The sequence below is a fragment of the Schistocerca americana genome, chromosome 2, assembly GCF_021461395.2.
Source record: "Schistocerca americana isolate TAMUIC-IGC-003095 chromosome 2, iqSchAmer2.1, whole genome shotgun sequence".
Lineage (NCBI taxonomy): Eukaryota > Metazoa > Arthropoda > Insecta > Orthoptera > Acrididae > Schistocerca > Schistocerca americana.
The window spans coordinates 703,610,864-703,631,150 of record NC_060120.1 but is presented as its reverse complement, the minus strand read 5'-3'; the positions used below and the strand labels follow the sequence as shown (position 1 = coordinate 703,631,150).

The 20,287-nt window shown below is 41.2% G+C and overlaps 1 protein-coding gene and 1 non-coding gene across 2 annotated transcripts in view; one reads left to right on the top strand and one right to left on the bottom strand.

Moving 5' to 3' along the window:
• Nucleotides 1–13,070, bottom strand: part of LOC124596285 (esterase FE4-like) — an 83,592-nt gene extending 70,522 nt beyond the window's left edge. The window contains exons 1-2 of the mRNA XM_047135377.1: nucleotides 12,978–13,070; nucleotides 5,904–6,041 (exon numbers count right to left, since the gene is read on the bottom strand). Of these exons, the coding sequence (XP_046991333.1) occupies nucleotides 5,904–6,041; nucleotides 12,978–13,046 (207 nt within the window). The 5' untranslated portion in view covers nucleotides 13,047–13,070. The remainder of the gene's footprint in view (nucleotides 1–5,903; nucleotides 6,042–12,977) is intronic.
• Trnal-caa lies at nucleotides 349–423 on the top strand. Its single transcript has one exon. It is a non-coding gene; the product is annotated as a tRNA-Leu (tRNA).
• Nucleotides 13,071–20,287: the final 7,217 nt, after the last annotated feature.

Sequence of the window (20,287 nt, the reverse complement as noted above, 5' to 3'; positions counted from 1 at the left end):
AAGAAAAATACCACTCTAACACAACAGAAAAGACAAGAAAATAGGCACATTCAGCAACAAGAAACATTTCCTACATCTACAAGAAAACTTCCAAATTCAAAAACCAATAATACAAAAGAAACTCATGATAAAACGGAGCAAACATTAGCAGCCATTCGCTATTTAAACTATTAAAATATTCCCAGAATGAGATTTTCACTCTGCAGCGGAGTGTGCGCTGATATGAAACTTCCTGGCACGTTAAATCTGTGTGCCGGACCGAGACTCGAACTCGGGACCTTTGCCTTTTTGGAAGGTAGGAGACGAGGTACCGGCAGAAGTAAAGCTGTGAGGACGGGTCGTGAGTCGTGCTTGGGTAGCTCAGTTGGTAGAGCACTTGCCCGCAAAAGGCAAAGGTCCCGAGTTCGAGTCTCGGTCCGGCACACAGTTTTAATCTGCCAGGAAGTTTATTAAAATATTGTTGAGAAAGAAGAACACCCGTAGACACCACAAAATAATATCACGAAGTAGGTAACATCCCAACCCTGGATAATCCACAACTATGAAATGACCGTATGGAATTGTTGGCCGGGAGGCCCCATGCGTTGAAGTTCGGCCGCCGTATTAGCAAGTCCTTTTTAGTTGACGCCACTTCGGCGACTTGCGAGTCAATTATGATGTTGAAATGATGATGAAGAACACACAACACCCAGTCATCACGAGGCAGAGAATGGACCATAGTAAAGCAGTAACTTACACACATAGTAGCAAGGACCTATTAGCTCCCTTCACACACACACACACACACACACACAAACAAAAACACACAAAAAAAATTACTTCCACTTTTTCTCTCTCTTGTTCCATCTCCTCTCTCTCTCTCTCTCTCTCTCTCTCTCTCTCTCTCTCTTTCTCTCTCCCTCACACACACACACACACACACGCACACAAACAGACAATTAATCACCCCACTTGCTAAAATGCTAAGTACTTCTCTCTCTATCTCTCTCTTTTCTCTCTCTCCCTCCCTAAAACACACACACACACACACAGGCCAGAGAATATGAACACTTACAGGGAGATAACAGATGCTTCCGCCACTATCAAAACAACCAAAAGACAAACATCCCACAGCATAAAAAAAAAGAAAAGAAAACACACGAATTCTGTGAGGATAGTGGTAACAGTGATACTCCCCAACACAGAACAGTCAATGTTTTAAGTGCAGGAAAAGTGCTATGGGCGAAACTAAAGACATACTCTTGGAAGACGTAGAAGAATGCAATTAAAAATATCAAACCGTGATTAATGAAAAGAATAAAATCTGGTTGTAGTAATAAGCAAATCATGTGAACTGTTAATGATCATAACAAACGGAATTGTAAGAGAACAAAACCATATTGTTACAGTGAACACTGAAGATGATTTAAAATAAAGTGAAATGGGTCTGGCCTTTATAAGACTTCTATTATAGTTGCTGAAGACGGCAGATAACTTACACAACCTGTATATGCACAAACACGAAAATGGAGGCCGAGGAACAAACGAGACAACATTCAAAAACATGATGTTTCATGGCATCGGCGTATTAAAGATGTGTTAAAAACGTGTCGGTTTGGTATGAATTCCTTTTGTTTAGAGATCGGCAAGCATTGCACTCACAGAGTTTAAATCAAAAGTCGCCGCCGAGATTTTGCTTAGTGATTCCATGAGATTGTCGCTTTTTTTATATTATGATCTTGTTGAGGAGATCATTGACAGTGAAAGTGAGAATATTTAAGGTTATTGTAACGAAAATCTAAGTTTCCAGTGCTTGTTTTATGTGTGGTTACGAAATGAAAGCATTGGGGCAGTACGTACTACGTATATAAATTTGTTAAATTTTAGACCAATTCCCGCATGTTATTTGACGTTACAATTTGTTTTCGGCATTATGAGTTCATTGAAGTTTCGAGATGTTGGATTGTATCTAAGTAATACGAAATTACTTACAGGAAAACTGTACATCCCAGTGGTTCCAAAGTGAAATTACCTTCTTAAAACAACTGATTGTTTCCTTTCTGTCAACTTCTTCTCGTATTCATTGCTTGCATTGATAAATGTCAACTTTCTGAAAAATTTTAACATTATATTCCAAAGTGAAACAACCACCTTAAAACAATTGATAGCTTACTTTTTGCCAGTTGCTTGCTATTATGATAAAGGTCAATTTCGTGAAATATTTTAAAATTAATTTTTTATATATTATTGGGACTCAAGAGGTTTTAAATTTTACTCTATCTTAAGGTTAAAATGTCTAGAAAAAAACATATGCATCATCAAAAATTTCACTTTGATTACACAGAAATGAATTTACAAGGTATGGAGTCAAAGAAATTTGAAATAATAACTTTGAGGATATCTACGAAGAAAGATAGGAACATGATCAGTAGCAGCGTGTTGCTTTTCAAATTTCACTATCTGTCTTAGACATTTGGTCACGCATATAGTTAACTTTGTTTGCTTGCTTGGATCTATAGTCAATGAGATTTTCTATGAGGAAGAATGGAATATTTTAATGATCTTTTTTAAGATATTAAATACACTTGAATCAACTGATATACCTATATTGTCCTCTGTACATCTACGACAAGAGCTAATACATTTAACGCACCTACTTCGGGCCCTTCGATACTAATATGTGTGTATGGTTCAAATGTCATACGTAGTAGACAATAGCCGTTCGAGAGTACTGCGGGCGTAGATCATGTCCATGTAATCGTTCATGTGATTCTGGGAGAGTGCAAAGCACCCTAGAGAAAACTGTGTACAAGAGAGCAGCGTCACCAGTGATATAGTACTGCAGACCTTAGCAAGTAGACATGATAACAGATGCTAAGTGAATCGAAAGGGGCACTCCTATGACCGTTATAGGTAGGTACAGTCCATACGAAAGCGTAGTAGAAGTGTTCAGGGAACATAAATGAGAAATATTGGAAGAGAGTATTGTTCTCCATATACTTTGTTGGATAAATAAAGAGCACATAGACTGTAAGAAAGATTATGGGAAGATTCTGCTACCATCGAATATCTCGTGTAAAGATCGTGAGAACAATACTTGAAAGATAAGAGTGCATACGAGACGCGCACGAATAGTCATTTTTCTATTGGTCTATACCCAAATAGAATACGACAAAATAAATCAATAATTTTGATAATAGTACCCCTGCGTGCACTGTGCACTGGCTTCCGGGGTAGAGAGGTAAATGTAGTAGTCTACTCGTCACTATCCACGTTCACGTACGGATTCACATCTTGTCTGAGGGCGGTTTTATGACATGATACACTACTCCCTACCTCGCTGAGATACTGGCTTTATGAACCATTGCGGGATGTCCAGTAGACCATATACCAGAGGTGGAAGAAAATTTGGAAACATTGCACGAAAAGTGTGCTTTAACATAGCTGCAGATGCTGGCCATGCCTGCAGGTTGGACCGTTTTATTGCACCACACACGGCACCTGTGCTGTGTCGAGAATCCTTTATAGGCGTCAGTCGTTGACAGAACAGTGTTCTGTGTAATTGTGAGGAAAGTAAGTGCATTCCATAGTGGACAAATTGTTGGTGCTCGTGTGGTATGTGCTTCCACGTGTAAGGTAGCCAAAGTCTATCTGGTTCTAAAGAACGAGGCTCAGATTTACTGTTAGTGTTGATCAAACTAGAGCTTGTTTAGTTACTTGATCAGACTAGTGCCTGTTTATTTCTAAGGGGGTTATGTCCCATTCCTAAACTGAAAGCCTAGTTTAAGCTACGGCTACTGCCGATTACTTTAGTCACAGTTTACCATAAGTGCCTGCTGGCATAGTTTCTAGTAACATTAAGCTCAGTAAAGATAATAAGTGAGCGATCTAGGTTAGGAGGTGTGGGTGTAGTTAACAGAGCGGCCGCTACTATGTCTACCATATCTAGTGACTTTTATTACTAAGTGAGCACGTGGAAAAATCTTAAACGTATAACTTATTGATGGTCACTGTTAGCTTTTGAACCATTATGCACGTTGCTATCACGTTTAATGTTTACTGAAAACAGAACTTTTATTTAATGCTGTTCTGATTAAGCTTGATGACAATGCTCAACTGAGTGTACTGATGTGATTTCAAGTGTCGCCGGCCAGTGGTGGTCTTGCTTTAAGTGAGACCAAGTTGCTTACTCAGATTTCTGTTTCAGAGTAAGTGTTCTCCCGTTTCCCATACTTCCTGTAAACTCTGGAGGTCGTCATGTATGGCGGCCACCACACGCCACGGACATCAATATTTTCTTTTTAATGAAATTTGAGTTGGAAAAAATAAATAAATGATGAAAAAATAGATGTGTGTGAACCTTGCCGCCTTCAGTCGTAAACAACCCGGCGCTCCACTCCCTATCGATGTTCCAGGCCGTTTAAGAAATGTTTCGGTTTTCAAGAGGCATGGTATCGAAGATTCATATCGCATACAGGGAAAGAGGGAATACATTATCTGCAAAGTCACAAAGTGGACGAAATAAGGTGTGGAATGATCGTGGTGGGCAGTCACTGAAAAAAAAAAAATGGTTCAAATGGCTCTGAGCACTAAGGGACTTAACATCTGAGGTCATCAGTCCCCTAGAACTTAGAACTACTAAAACCTAACTAACGTAAGGACATCACACACATCCATGCCCGAGGCTGGATTCGAACCTGCGACCGTATCGGTCGCGCAGTTACAGACTTAAGCGCCTAGAACCGCTCGGCCACTTCGGCCGGCCGACAGTCACTGAAAAGACTGTGACGAAAAATAAGAAGACGTCTGCTGCAAAAGTCACTGCAGAACTGAATGTTGCACACGCGAGCCCTTGCAACACCAAAACAACATGAAGAAAGTTCCATAAACAGGAAATTGCAGGGCGAGCTGGAGTTTCAAACGCTCTCATTAGTGATGCAAATACACATAACAGAAGAACGGGCTGCCGAAGACACAAAACCTGTACTACGGAGCAGTGGAAGACTGTAATTTGGTCAGATGAGTCTTGTTTCACATCGTTTCTAACTTCTGGCCGAGTTTACGTCCAAAGAGTGGAACACTGAGGGGGTTTGGTGATGATTTGGACAGCCATATCGTGGTATTCCAGAGACTCCATGGTTACTCTGCAAGATCGCATTTCTGCCAGGGGTTATATTACCATTTCGCTGATCAGTTCCATCCCATGGTACAATGTTTACTCTCCAGTGGTGATGTTGTGTTCCCCTGTTCACACAGTCTGCAACGTCCACAATTGGTTTTGTGAGTACAAGAATTACACAGTCAGTGGATCTCAGTATCACTGAGCCTTTCTGGTGTACTTCGGAGAGAACAGTGCGCGATCGCTGTTCATCTCCATCATCGTTACCTGCATATAAAAATATTTTTCAGGAAGATTGGTACAACATTACCTTGAAAACAATACAGGTCTTGTGTATTTACCCACTGCGAGACGACTGGAAGCTGTTTTGAACGCCGGAGGCTTTTTTACACCGTCTTAAGCATAGTAATGTGATTTTGACTATTAAGGATCGTATACAGTAAAATCCATCCCTCCGTATACTGTTTCCTGACGTGGTTAATCCACAAACGTTCAACAGCCTCGTTTACAAACCAAAGGTCTTCATAAAGGCCAAAATAACCACTTAGTGAGGGGTGCGGTTAAATAAAATTAGCCAGTGAAATGTGATACCTCACTTATTTAAACGCTATGTGACAATATTCTGCAATACACACATGCAGACTTGATAAATTTATCTTTCAAGGAAAATAACTAATAAATTACGGTATCTCATTTCTTTAAACGTTAAGTGAATACATTTCATAAGAGACATGCAGACTGTAACTTCTATTCTATTTTGATACATTTTTTATGCAGGAGATGAAAGAACAGATAATTAACTTGCCTGAAAACGGAGATCTCCAACTGGTGGCTCCGCATATGGAATGCCTTGGAACATATACATGGGAATGTTTGTGTATGTTTTAGATATCTGACCCCTCAGGGTTCCTTCTTGCGTTTCCACAGTTACGTACTCTTGGGCCTGCAACAGACGGAAAGAACATAAGAAATGCGCTCCAAGGAAGAGTGAACGTGGGGAAAACTGAAATTAATAAATATATTTGAGGACATCAATGTATCGTGTTAATATTACACTTGCAGATATAAACGTATTGTGCAACACAATTAAAAGACCGCTCTTTTGAAACCGCCATAATTGCTTCTCATTACCACTCATAAGTCTGAAATTTCGCTCATAGGTGCCTATAACCCTTCTCTGTAAACGTGCAAAAATGTGGCGCACTGCTACGTCACCCCCGGGTTCGACTGCCCTTCGAATAGCAAAGTGTCGACACAGAGAAAAAACGGTCAGAGATAAGTTTAGTTGATGTGTAAGGTTGATAAATGATGTCGCATATCCATCAAATTTCACCACAATATGGCCCAGCACCACGGTGAACCTGTTACACAATAGCAATGTCCCAAATTTCAACCCTTTTTTGGCGCTTCTGTCGCGGATGTCGGAACCGTGACATGCAACATTGAAATCACGCCGTTTTCTTATGAGTTGCTGAGGAAAGCATTTCAGACCCACCGCCGCTCAGAATCGAAACGAAAAGGCCTCATGGACTGGCAGAAAGGGCGTAAATGGAACCACTCTCTTCCCCTGGGCGATCTAAAACGACAGTTCACGTTCCGAAGAGCAGCTGGATGGCTTTCTCGACAACCTTTGACACTGCTAGCGCCTCCGGACGTTTAAAAAACCATTCGTCCAATTTTGGCTTGATTCAGAGTAGGAAATGGGTGCTTATGTATTTCGAGCCCTCCTATTTTGCGCCCTCCCATGGGGGTATCACAGAAGCGGGGGAAGGGAGTGGTGGACTGTGTCCTCTTAAGACTCCTTTCCGCCCCCCCCCCCCTGCCCCCCAGTTCGGCAATACTTTCGGTTACAACTGCCCACATTTACCGATAATTTTAAAAATGTGCTTTTAGAGAGTTTATGTGATCGCTCTAAGCTTGTTGATACCAGTGCCTACCAATTTTAATTGTATATTACAGCAGTGAGGATGGTCACTAAGTGACCGAAAGTCGATTTTGCGAATAATAAAACAAACAAATACGACCAATGCTGTTTCTCCTTCCAATTTTTAAAGTTCTCAGTAAACGTGGGCGGGTGCCAAGAGAGTGTTGCCGAACTGGGGTGGTGGATTGCTTGGCTTTAGAGAAACTAAGAGAAAATCTTTGCTGTTGTATTCATGCATGTGTCAGTATTGCAACCACCCGTAATAACGCCACAGGAGGGCGCGAAACTGGAAGGCTGAAAAATTGTAAGCCCACTTTGCTGCTTTCGACCACGTTCAAATTTCGGCAAGAGGTTCTGAACAGTCTATAGTGTTACCAACATGTACACGAGAGCAAATTTTGCGATCGCTCCACTCCACAGGGGTGCGATGACGCTGAGTGGCGATACAGCCCCAAAGTGTCCTTAGAGAAAGAGCTGAAACATTCGGGGGTGTCAGCAGTGATAAAGTTTGGCTGGAACGTCGTCTTGTCGCTCATCGGAATGTCAACTGTCGTTTCCGAGCGCGAAATATGTGGGAATCAACGCCCCAGGGAAGGGGGTCGTTTCATTGACAACCTTTGTGTCACCCCCTGAGACCTTTTTGTGTCAATTCTGAGCGGCGGTGTGTCTGAAATGTTTTCCTCGGCCACTCGTAAGGAAACCGAGTTATTTCAACGCTGAGCGTCGGGGATTTGACCTCAGTGGAAGAGAAGTCAAAAGAAGGGTTGATATGTAAATAAGACGGAATGTGACAACCTTCCCATCGCGAGACAGGTCCACGGCGGCAGGGGCAGAAAGGAGATGAAATTTAGTGCCAATTTGACATCAGTAACCCACGTTACACATCACCAGGACTTCTGAGCTCTGGCCATTTCTTCGCACGTGTCGACACCTTGCTGTTTGATGATTATGATGTTGATGTTTGGTTTGTGGGGCGCTCAACTGCGCAGTTATCGGCGCCCGTACAAATTCCCAACCTTTACTCAGCCCAATCTCGCCATTGTCATGAATGATGATGAAATGATGAGGACAACACAGACACCCAGTCATCTGGAGGCAGGTGAAAATCCCTGACCCCGTCGGGAATGGAACCCAGGACCCCATGCTCGACAAACGAGAACGCAACCGCGAGACCACGAGCTGCGGACTTGATGTTTGAGGTATCTTCGAGACCGAGGATGACGTCACAAGGCGTCGCGCTTCTGCACAGTCACCGAGGAAGGTTGTAGACAGCTTTGAGGCAAGTTTCAAACTTTTGCGCCGCAGTGGCGGACAATTGCGGGGTTTCAAAACGTGTGCCTTTAATTGTGTAGTACAGGATATTAAGGCGTGTCATAAAGCAGTTAAATATCCAATACGTCACAAAAATTGATAGGTCACACACTGTACATTCAGTACCTATGTATACTGAAAGTTGTGGTTTTGAGCTTTAGCGCAGTGCCTTGACCCAATAAAATGGCGAGAGATATTTACAATAATGTTCAACAGTTTTATACAGATTAGACAATATTTTCAAGCAATATATACCTAGTGACTTGATGCTGAGTGTACATCAGTCCCTGAGTATAGTAAAAAAAGAGTTATTTTTTCATTGCAAAATATTAATAGTTTCATTTGACTGAATATACAACATGCTGCCTTGGCTCGTAATTATATTTGGCAACATAAAGTTCCACTCAATTAGTGAAATACTGAAAGATAAGGAGTATCTCTGGGAAAGAGTCGATATGATTTAGAAACATTTGACGAACGCAAGAACAGAATTGTCAATGGGCAGGCTGTAAGTAACTATCAAAGTAACTTAACTGTTACCCAAAACTATGAATCTGTCAACACAAAACGAATGGTAGGCTTTTGAGAAGCGTCCTTCTTGGCCTGGACGGAACACCAATATCCAGTGCAGCATACAGAAAGATCGCTTTCAGAACAGTTCATATAATTAGAAACAATGATGCCACTGATGATTTTTTTAAATTAGTAAGTTAGTCGTAAGTAATGATGGTATAGGTAAGGTGTTGCCAATAATAGGGTACTGAGGAAGGTAGCAGAGATATGTCGGCATATCTCTTGAACTTTATGTCGTTCAGAAATGGTTCAAATGGCTCTGAGCACTATGTGACTTAACTTCTGTGGTGATCAGTCCCCTAGGACTTAGAACTACTTAAACCTAACTAACCTAAGGACATCACACACATCCATGCCCGTGGCAGGATTCTAACCTGCGACTGAAGCGGTCGCGCGTCTCCAGACTGTAGCGTCTAGAATCGCTCGGCCACTGCGGTCGGCCTTTATGTCGTGCCACGAAATAATTTTGTAGGTAAATTCAGCAATATATGTACCTACATTGTATTGAGAATTTAGCGAATATCTTCAGAGTAATGAAACAATAAATGGAAACGTCACTCCTGTTGCAGTAGTTTTACTATGTGAATAGCGAAGATTTAGTAGGCGATAAACATTTTTCCTTCCATCCTTTTGTGGAGGGAGTCAGTGATAAAGATTACGTAAAGGTTTTAAATTGTGTGTGAAGTTTGGTGGAAGTCGCCAAGTGGTTTCATTTTTAAATACTGGACGAATAAAGTGCAGTGATATGCGCTCCGCGAAGTACGCTGCCTCAAGGCGAAAACACAATTTCTGGGTGTATTACGAATCTTATTGTGTTAAAATTTTAAGAGAAGATTAAACCTCATAATGGGAAAATTGGGACAGCATTTTAAGTTTTTAAATTCGGTCAGGAGTTAGGCGAAGTATTGAAAATCAATTTTTTGTTGCCCCTGCAACCGTTTGATAGGAAACCTGCCGGTGGTTCCTGCTTCTGGGTTCTGCAACAGTCGCTTCCTTAATAACACAGACGCTTTACACATATCGGAATTTAAGGCATCTCTCGTATGCATTTGTATTTTGGTGACTGTAAGGGGTGAACCAAACTGGAGATAAGCTCCCATAGATCCACTTATTCATTACATAAGATTCCATTTCAGCACAAAGCAAACGGACAAAGTCTGATGAAAGAGCACTGAAGAAGTCAAAGATCATTTTGTCAGGTGGTACCATGATGGCCATTGCTAATTGGAATACCCAAGAAATAATCCGCGTAGATCATTTGGAAAAAAAGCAGAACATCAACTGGACCCTATTATGTTTCATTATTGGATCGTTTGAAACTTGCGTTGGCTGAAAAAAAACCAGGGGTTTTCAAGTAAGAAACTTCTCGTTAAACGATGCTAATGCACCACTCCCACCTATCAGGGACCACTATGGCGAAACTGCATGAACTGGGTTTGGAATTTGTTCCTCATCCAACCCATGCATCAGACTAGCCCCAAGTGACTTTTTCCTGCCCTTAAATTGATACTTCGGTTTGCTCGGAAGAAATTTGCATCAAATAAGGAAGTTACAGTTGCAGTGAACGAGTATTTTGTAGGGTCCGACGGATTCTATTTTTCCGATGGGGCGAAAAAGCTGAAGTACAGCTGGACCAAATGTATATCCTTCAAAGTAGGTTATATCGAGAAGAAAGGTCGTTTATTTACGAAACAAACATTTTTAATTACTTTTTTAGCAGACTTGTCACATTACCCTCGTAGTTACTTGAAAGTAACAACAAATAATTTCCAAACCATTGACTGATCATACCGATTGATCTCCGTGAGCTCCTCGCATCACACGCCGTGATCACAAGTTTCAATCATACGCCTCCAAATGTCGCTCCAGTCGCTCGTCATGCGCGAATAGTGCGTGGCCGCGGTAACAATGGAGACATGTGAAACGGGTTGCTTGTGGTACCAAGAAAGAAATCACCAGTTATTGTAAGAAGACGTTACTGAACGGAGTACCACATTGCTCTCCGTCGGGCAAAGACTATAAAAGCATGCTACGGAAACAGGTTGTGTGGCACATGGAGGGAAAGATCAAGGTCCCTCATGGCTACAGAGACCGATGGCAGACATCTGATGGGATACGTACCGTGTGACAAGAGGAAGCTACAGGTATCATTGCTAAAACGAACTTCATGTTCTTTGAGATTCTGAACTAATAATAAATTATTTCAAGTAAGTAAATCTACTGCGTTATTTCATATTACTTTCTGGTAACTAATTTAGAATCACCATGTACTATGGTCCCTTAAAAGCCCCGAAAAGACATTTATGAAACTGATGCAATGGATCAGCAAGACCACCTATCGGAAGAAACGTGGGACAGGATGCTCGAAATTGATGAAGAAAGTGAACCAGTAGATTGTCTCACAATCGATCACACGGATCTTATGACCAGATAGCGCGATATGGCGGTATGGATAGATACTACTGAATGTAACACAACAAAACCTCAAGTTATGCATGAATCTGTTGGTGTCCAAACGCGAACACTATTGAAAAAGCGTTTTTAATCATCAACTGAATATGAAAGTGCAAATACTTTTTTATCACATATACTCGTATAATGAAACTCTAATTGACACAAAGCAACCTGAATTATACCCAAACCGTGTTCCTAGGGAAGTCATACTGACACATCGGAGGCTGCAGGAAAAGTGAGTCTAAAAACTAGCGTCTGGGTGTCCTTTGAGGACAGTCCCTCGTTTCCTGTAACGTGGTGTTGGGAGGGTTGGGGTGTTGGGGGGGGGGGAGGGTGAGGAGAGGCACAGCTCGGCTAGCCATTCGAGTCACACAGGAAATGGCTCAGTATATGCGACATGCTGTTTTATTGGCCAACTGTGGAGCGCAAACTGGGATGTTTGAGTGTAAATTTGGAGGTTGGTATTGCTACGTTCTGACGGAAATGAACTGTTCTGATCTACCCTCAGGCATTCGAAAATACATAACAACGCTTCCGTGTCATGCAACGAGAGTGTCAAGACCTACTAACGGGAAAGGAAGATGCTCCTGATATTAAGAGCAGTAAAAGAAAAGCATCGCCCCAAGTTCCCAAGCATCACCATGTGTTCAAATTTTGACATCGAGACTAACAAAGCTATGACATAAGTAGTTCATAAAAAACAATTATGAAAGAGGAACACCGCACTGTGCAATATGGCATGGTCTGCACAGAAGACACACTTTCAGATGTCAAAGAAGCGGTAAATAAAAGTCTTAGTAACGACTGGGGAGTGCTCACCGAACCTTTAGATTTGTAGTCTGGTACCTGCCCGCCTAGCCACCGAGCCACCCACACATTTCTCCATGCAGTAAGATGTCAGTCAGTTTGGTCAGTCTCCTGTAGTAGAAACCGAACCGACTGCAGCCTTCAATCCTTTGTCTCAATGCTGCATTGTTTTGAGTGCGTGTGGACTGCACCAACAAATACTCTTATCAATACACGGCGATGTGTGGTCTTCAGGACTAATTCACGTGATTTCCAGTGTTGACCTGACTTGTATTACAACAATAAACATACCGAATTTCTCTAAAAAGAGTAATAATGATCCTGATGCGTTTGTATAGATGTTCCTAAAATCCATAAAAAATCTGGAATCATCAACCAAAAAAGAAACGTTACAAACATCACAAAACTGAAACGTGAACCAAATAATATGCAGCCTCGCGATGGTCGCGTGATCCACGGCAGAGCGATGATACAACGCTTTAATCACTGGCCAACTGGCAATATGTTCCTGATGTAGGCTGAAATGCTGAGAGAAGGTACACTTGTTCACTCTCTTAGAAAAGTTTAAGTAATGAGGCTATTTTCAGAGTCTGTTGTACAAACGTTAACTTCTCAGTACATACAGAGATAAAACTCCTCAAATATAATTTATGCCCTAACAGTATTTTACCTCATACTATTAGCTAACATCACAGCTATTTCTGTGGCACTTAAACTGCGGTGCAAGACACATAGGTTCCCTAGATTAACACACAAAATGTATTACAAAACAAAATATGCGCCATGCTTTGCGTGATTTTATTTACTTACAAATATGAAGACCGGTAACAAAGATAGTTGAACTATGGTTGGTAGGTGAAGAGCCGTGAGAACACCCATGTTGTTCAAGAGTTGCTGTCGCTCTACGCTAACTGTGGACAGCTGTGCTTAACATTAGCGCTTACAGATAAATACTCTTATCATGAATCAAATACTCAACAGCGCAATCAACCATATCTTCAGCCTTATCGAACTGCTGTACAAAGTAACAAGAATTGTGAATTAAAGATTTACTCATCCGTTTCGCATTATGTAGAACCAGAAAAAGCTAAGACTCTTTCATTCACATGGGAGAAACTATCAACCATTATGTAACAAAGAGGAACTGAGAAAATATCATGGAAAAATACAGAGAAACAATCATTAAAGTTATTCATATGTAACAAATTTTTGTTCTGTTTATAGACTGAAATAATGAGTTTGGGAAGTACGTTCAAATGAATAGTGACTAAACACAAGTTTAAGAAATTAAGGATATTACTGTCCCTCGTCAATCAGTTTTTCCCATGCAAAATGCCACTTGTTGTATTTCAGTCTCATTTTGTAGTGTGCCTGATGATTTCTCTCTACACGAAGTCTAGCAGCTCAGAGGAATCGAAATATTCGTGCAACTGAACAAACTTCTGCTCACCTCATTTAGTGGAGTATGTTAGCGAACGTGAAGGCAGCGCTTTCGAGAAGAAACGCTAGTAGAAGTTGTTGTGATTGTTCTTTTCCAACTTAGCTTCACATTCGAGGTATATAATTGTGTCCTTTGGATACATGTGCTGATATGTCGTTTCATGTAACCCTATACATTTGTTGATATCGGGAATATGAAAGTGAGACGTTTCTAGTCGTCTCAGTACACTGACGGATAACCTAGCAGCCAGACGTAGACTGTCAGCATTCCGCCTTTCGTTTCATTACGAAATCCGTGAAACAAAAGTTATTTCCACCACAGTGTAACCCGATGATTTAGGAAACGATTTCGCCGCCTGGAAAACGTGAAACACTATAAACTGCGAGCAGCTGTTATAAAACGATCTTACTGAAATTTTATGGTGCGTATTCAAATGAATAAAGTTGATTCAAGTTTAAAAAAAATTAACACTGAGTGGAATACTTATTTACTGCAATAACCATGTATGGGCTGATCTCGTCCTTTGAGCGATCGTGGAACCAAGGAATGTTGTATGGTCAGGAATTGTGTGTGGCAGAAACATAGGCGCATAAACTTTCTCAGACTAATTAACAAGTGCTGTTTATCACCAACTTTTGTGCGATAAATTGTCCCCTCTCTCGGAAAATGTTTCGCTCCCATAAAGGCAAAAAAGATGAATGATGGTTCACTGCCTTATTTTCTGCCGCGACACCATACACAGACTTTCAAGCAGCGCTGGATTTGTTGCTGAATACAGGAGGATGGCCTTTACTTTCTCCTGACCTTAATCCATTTCACGTTATAGGAGCGTTTCTCCCATTCATGCGGCCAAATCGGATGTTCAGCACCTCCTCTATTCATCAAGACAGACAGCCATCGTAGAATAGAATAGCTCACGTGTCAATTAGAATTTGTTTCCCGACACGTTTATGGAATTTTTTATGCCTTTCAGAATTACTACCTCATTTATCAATATGAGCAACGTTTTATTAAACATGCTGTGTATATAAGATGAAAAACAGCTCCGTTAAAAGACACAGAGCACATTATGTTTCTCTTGTTCAACTAGACTACTACTTCCTATGCACTGCCTCATAATAAACATTTACACTACTGGCCATTAAAATTGCTACACCACGAAGATGAGGTGCTACAGACGCGAAATTTAACCGACAAGAAGAGGATGCTGTGATATTCAAATGATTAGCTTTTCAGAGCATTCACACAAAGTTGGCGCCGGTGGCGACACCTACAACGTGCTGACATGAGGAAAGTTTCAAACCGATTTCTGATACACAAACAGCAGTTGACCGGCGTTGCCTGGTGAAACGTTGTTGTGATGCCACGTCTAAGGAGAAGAAATGCGTACCATCACGTTTCCGACTTTGATAAAGATCTGATTGCCGGCCGCGGTGGTCTAGCGGTTCTAGGCGCTCAGTCCGGAACCGCGTGACTGCTACGGTCGCAGGTTCGAATCCTGCCTCGGGCATGGATGTGTGTGATGTCCTTAGGTTAGTTAAGTTTAAGTAGTTCTAAGTTCTAGGGGACTGATGACCACAGATGTTAAGTCCCATAGTGCTCAGGGCCGTTTGAACCATTTGAAAGATCTGATTGTAGCCTATCGCGATTGCGGTTTATCGTATCGCGACACTGCTGCTCGCGTTGGTCTAGATCCAATGACTGTTAGCAGAATATGGAATCGGTGGGTTCAGGAGGGTAATACGGACCGCCGTGCTGGATCCCAACGGCCTCGTATCACTAGCAGTCGAGATGACAGGCACCTTATCCGCATGGCTGTAACGGATCGTGCAGCCACGTCTCGATCCCTGAGTCAACGGATGAGGACATTTGCAAGACAACAACCATCTGCACGAACAGTTCGACGACGTTTGCAGCACCATCGACTATCTGTTCGGAGACCATGATTGCGGTTACACTCGACGCTGCATCAAAGACAGGAGCGCCTGCGATAGTATACTCAACGACGAACCTGGGTGCACGAATGGCAAAACGTCATTTTTTCGGATGAATCCAGGTTCTGTTTACAGCATCATGATGGTCGCATCCGTGTTTGGCGACATCGCGGTGAACGCACATTGGAAGCGTGTATTCGTCATCGCCATACTGGCGTATCACCCGGCGTGATGGTGTGGGGTGCCATTGGTTACACGTCTCGGTCACCTCTTGTTCGCATTGTCGGCACTTTGAACAGTGGACGTTACATTTCAGATGCGTTACAACCCGTGGCTCCACTCTTCATTCGATCCCTGCGAAACCCTACATTTCAGCAGGATAATGCACAACTGCATGTTGCAGGTCCTGTACGGGCCATTCTGGATACAGAAAATGTTCGACTGCTGCCCTGGCCAGCACATTCTCCAGATCTCTCACCAACTGAAAACGTCTGGTCAATGGTGGCCGAGCAAATGGCTCGTCACAATACGCCAGTCACTACTCTTGATGAACTGTGGTACTGTGTTGAAGCTGCATGGGCACCTGTACCTGTACACGCCATCCAAGCTCTGTTTGACTCAATGCCCAGGCGTATCAAGGCCGTTTTTACGGCCAGAGGTGGTTGTTCTGGGCACTGATTTCTCAGGATCTATGCACCCAAATTGCGTGAAATTGTAATCACATGTCAGTTCTAGTATAATATAATTCCAAGGAATACCCGTTTATCATCTGCATTTCTTCTTGGTGTAGCAATTATAATGGCCAGTACTGTATTTAACTTCACTGATTTCACATAACGCTATCAGCTATCTAGATACTTGAAAAGATAAAAATCTAATGTAATGAAAGTGGCTAATTACTTTTTGTTGTAATATACAGTTACATTTACTGGTATTTTGTCTTTTCGGTAAGGTGAAGTTGAACTCGTGATTACAGGCACAGTTAAGCTCGTATTTAAGTTCATGAAAAATGTCATAATTCTTGAAAAGTGGCCAGCAGTGCAAAAGTTAATCAGAAATGCATCATTAAACTGTGTACTGCAACGCTCGTGGTCGGAGTACAGTCTGTTCTTGAAAAGTGATCAGCAATGCTAAAGTTAATCGGAAATGCAACGTTAAACTGTTTACTGCAACGCTCGTGGCTAGAGTACAGTCTGTTCTTTCAAATTTATGAGAACTGTCCTGTTAGCAATTATACAAGCAATGGATGACTGCGAGAAAAATGTTAAATATAAATAACTGCCAAAAGTGCCCTTCTGAAAAGTATTTCAGTGTTAAAATGTTAATTTTGTCACAGGTAAATTACACATTGCCTACCTGTTTGCGCAATGAATAAATGCTGTGCTGATGCTATCTCCAAACTACTGCGGCTGCTGCTGCTACGCAGGTTAAAAAATAAAAATTCAAACTACTAGCAACACGACCTGCAATTCATGCTTTAAATTACAGAAACATTCACGAAGCTTCTGTGCTAATAAATCTCGTTACTGCAATGATCATTGTCAATTAAAGTTCTGTTACTTAAAAGTTCGCCAAAGTAAAAGTATATATGTGAAACTTGAAATAAAGAGACGAATGCTGACTGATGGAAAAAGAATAAGGTAACGGTATTAACAAAACCTAGCATCACTAACATATAGTAATTTAACACTTGAAATATTAAAAATTCACATTACATCAATAGTGGAAAAACCTGAACAATAATTTCTTTTTTTTACTTTCATACAAAGACCTATGCTACCCATCTTTGAAGAAAAGTTGGTAAATCAGATTTTGTTATGCTATCGTAAAATTCTCAAGAATCTCCGTTTCTAAATCCCTGACCAAATTAATTACTACTCTTGCTTGTCTCGGTAAATGCGCTATTACAGTACGTTTTGAAGTCTTCTGAATGAATTTACAAAATATCTGTCCATAAATAATATAAGAAAGTTATTGCCAGAGCGCAGCACGGCCTAAACACATCTTACTCCATTATAAGAAACAAATCGACTCTTCTCTCTCTCTCTCTCTCTCTCTCTCTCTCTCTCTCTCTCCAAGACTGCATTCCACTCACAAAGCAAACGTTCTACTAACAGCCTCACGCAGGGCAACATTTTTGACAGTGATGTTGCCCACTTTTACTCAGATCCTATTGAAGCTTTACTTTGTCGCGTGACATACAAAATACAACCAAACCTACAATTTTCTGTACGAAACAAAACCCTTACAGTAATACAAACAAGTTTGGAATGTAGATATGCACAAAATATGCAGCAATGACTGTGTAGATTTTTAAGTCGACCGAACAGACTCGAAATCATAAACATATGCAAGGAACATTAAAAACCGGAACAAAAACGCAGAATATGAGTCTGGTACCAATCTAATCATAGAATGACGCAGTGTTACTAATACTGATATTCGGTACCTCAGGTTTTATGTCCTTCAGATATCTTGTTTGCATAATGAGATGTATTATTTTGCTGACTACAGAAGTTTGCTATCGCTGCTTTTCCAGCGTCGATGCGTCTTTCGTCCTGGTTCTTGGAGCACCTCCTGTTGCCTTTAGTTTTTTCAAGTACATCAACATCCACATCCAGTCATGTCCACATACAGTCATGGAAAAAAGTATTCATACATCGCCTTTCATTAATAATAATTATGTTTATTAACACTAAATATCACAACTTGAAGTGTTACTTGGTAAACTAACAATATGGGGTTCCCTTCCAAATCTGTACGTACAGGGCACTCTAAAATGCTTCTTACAGCCTTCTAGGACTTGTAGAAGCGGTTGAGTGGATAATAATTTCAACTGGAACCCATGCCCGCAAACGTACCGCATCCGTGCTGCAACCGTGTGAAAACAAGGTGGTAAAACAGCTGCTTTACAAGCATTTCCAAAGAAATGAAAGCGAAACTTTATCACTTTTCACAAACACTGTTGTTTACAGTTAATTTAGTTGTGAGGCGTCTCTCTGGAAAACCACAGTCACACCTGCTGACGATGAAGGTTCCCCTTCGTAGTGGTCGTTGGGTAAACGTGACGAATAGGGTGCGCGATGCCGCCGTACTTTATGAAGAACGGTCTTGATAAAAAGAGATGAACAGCTCTTCCACTACCTTGAGCTTGGCCGTACGGGGCCATGTCGGTGTGTTCTGTCAATGTGTCCTCATTTTATGCTTTAACTCTCACAGACACGTGAATGAGACTCGAATCAGCTGAGAGGCATAGCATAGACGTCAAATGACATCAGCCGATCGGACGTAAACACCCCCCCCCCCCCACCAATTATGACTACCCTGTTTCATACCTACCTAGCAAACATGTATTCAAACGGCTGGGTTCCCATTCAAAATATTGTCTATTCAATCCTCTCCATAAGTCCTAGAAGTTTGTAACGGGAATTTTAGCGCACCCTGTATAAAAGAATGAACTAAATTAGCCTTCTGCAAGAAGTAAGTAACAGCTTTGTACCACTTCGCTTCACACAGTGGGGAAGAAACTATTCATACACAATTAGAAATGTTAACATAGAAACTGCTAACAAACCACTTGCAGCAAGGAACGGCTTGCGTGGTAGGCCGCACCTTGCGTATGTTGGTTTTAATAAGCGGTGAATGCCCGTGCAACAGCAAAAAGAGATACAAAGAGAAGGGAACAGCTGTAGAGGAAAAGCAAATAATTATCTCCTATAATGTCGACGGGAAAATCATTTTCAGAAATAGCTGCTGTTAGTGGAAGAAGCCGAACAACTGTGCAGCCAATAAAACTAATGCAAAGGTAAAGGAATATGTTAATATGAATGGTCAAAAAAGATCCTATAATGACAACTTCAGCATTGTCTGCACATGTTAACGGTCCGTTTGGAAAGGAAACCACACCAAGGGCTGTTCACTATATTTTAAGTAGTGCATGTTATGGAGATAGAGAACCTAGAAGAAAATCTTACATCAGCAAGAAGAACATGAAATTGTGATTTAATTTTGCCGAGAGCAAATAAACAAGAAGACAAGTTTCTGGGACAAGGTACTGATCACAGATGAAAGTAAATTCAATATATTTGTGTGTGATGGCAGAATTTCGGTGTGGAGACGACCAGATACACATTCAAGCCAAGTATAGCGCGGTGACGAAGGAATTATGGTATGGGGCGGTTCGACTACATCTGGTGCTGGACAACTTGTTTTCGTTGAAGGTGACATGGACAGATATCAGTATCTAACTATTCTAAAGTAAAATCTTTCATGTGTTAAAAGCTTGGGGCTTAGATAGAGATTACTACTTTCAACAACACAATTGCCCCTAGTGTACAACGGTAATTGTTCGTCTGTGGTTGTTCTCCTACACTGCTCATATTCTTTAATTTTCAGCACAGAGATCAGACCTAAGCCCATTCAATATCTTTGGAGTAAGCTTGAAAGAATGGTCATAAAACATGAAAAATGAAGAAAGACTGGTTTCAAACAATGTCTACAACAAAACTGGTTCATTTCATGCCAAAGCCGTTCAAAAAGAGGAATGCCTACAAAATGCCAACAGTGTCATTATATACATGGATATTGTAGTTTCCTTTTGTATGTATGATTACTTCTTTCCCCACTTGTCACCGGAACTGTTACAGAATTTTTGTACTCTTTTAACAGAAGACTAATTTATTTCATATTTTTCTATATACAGATAAGAAATAAGACCTCTTACTGTTATTTTACCAAGTAACATC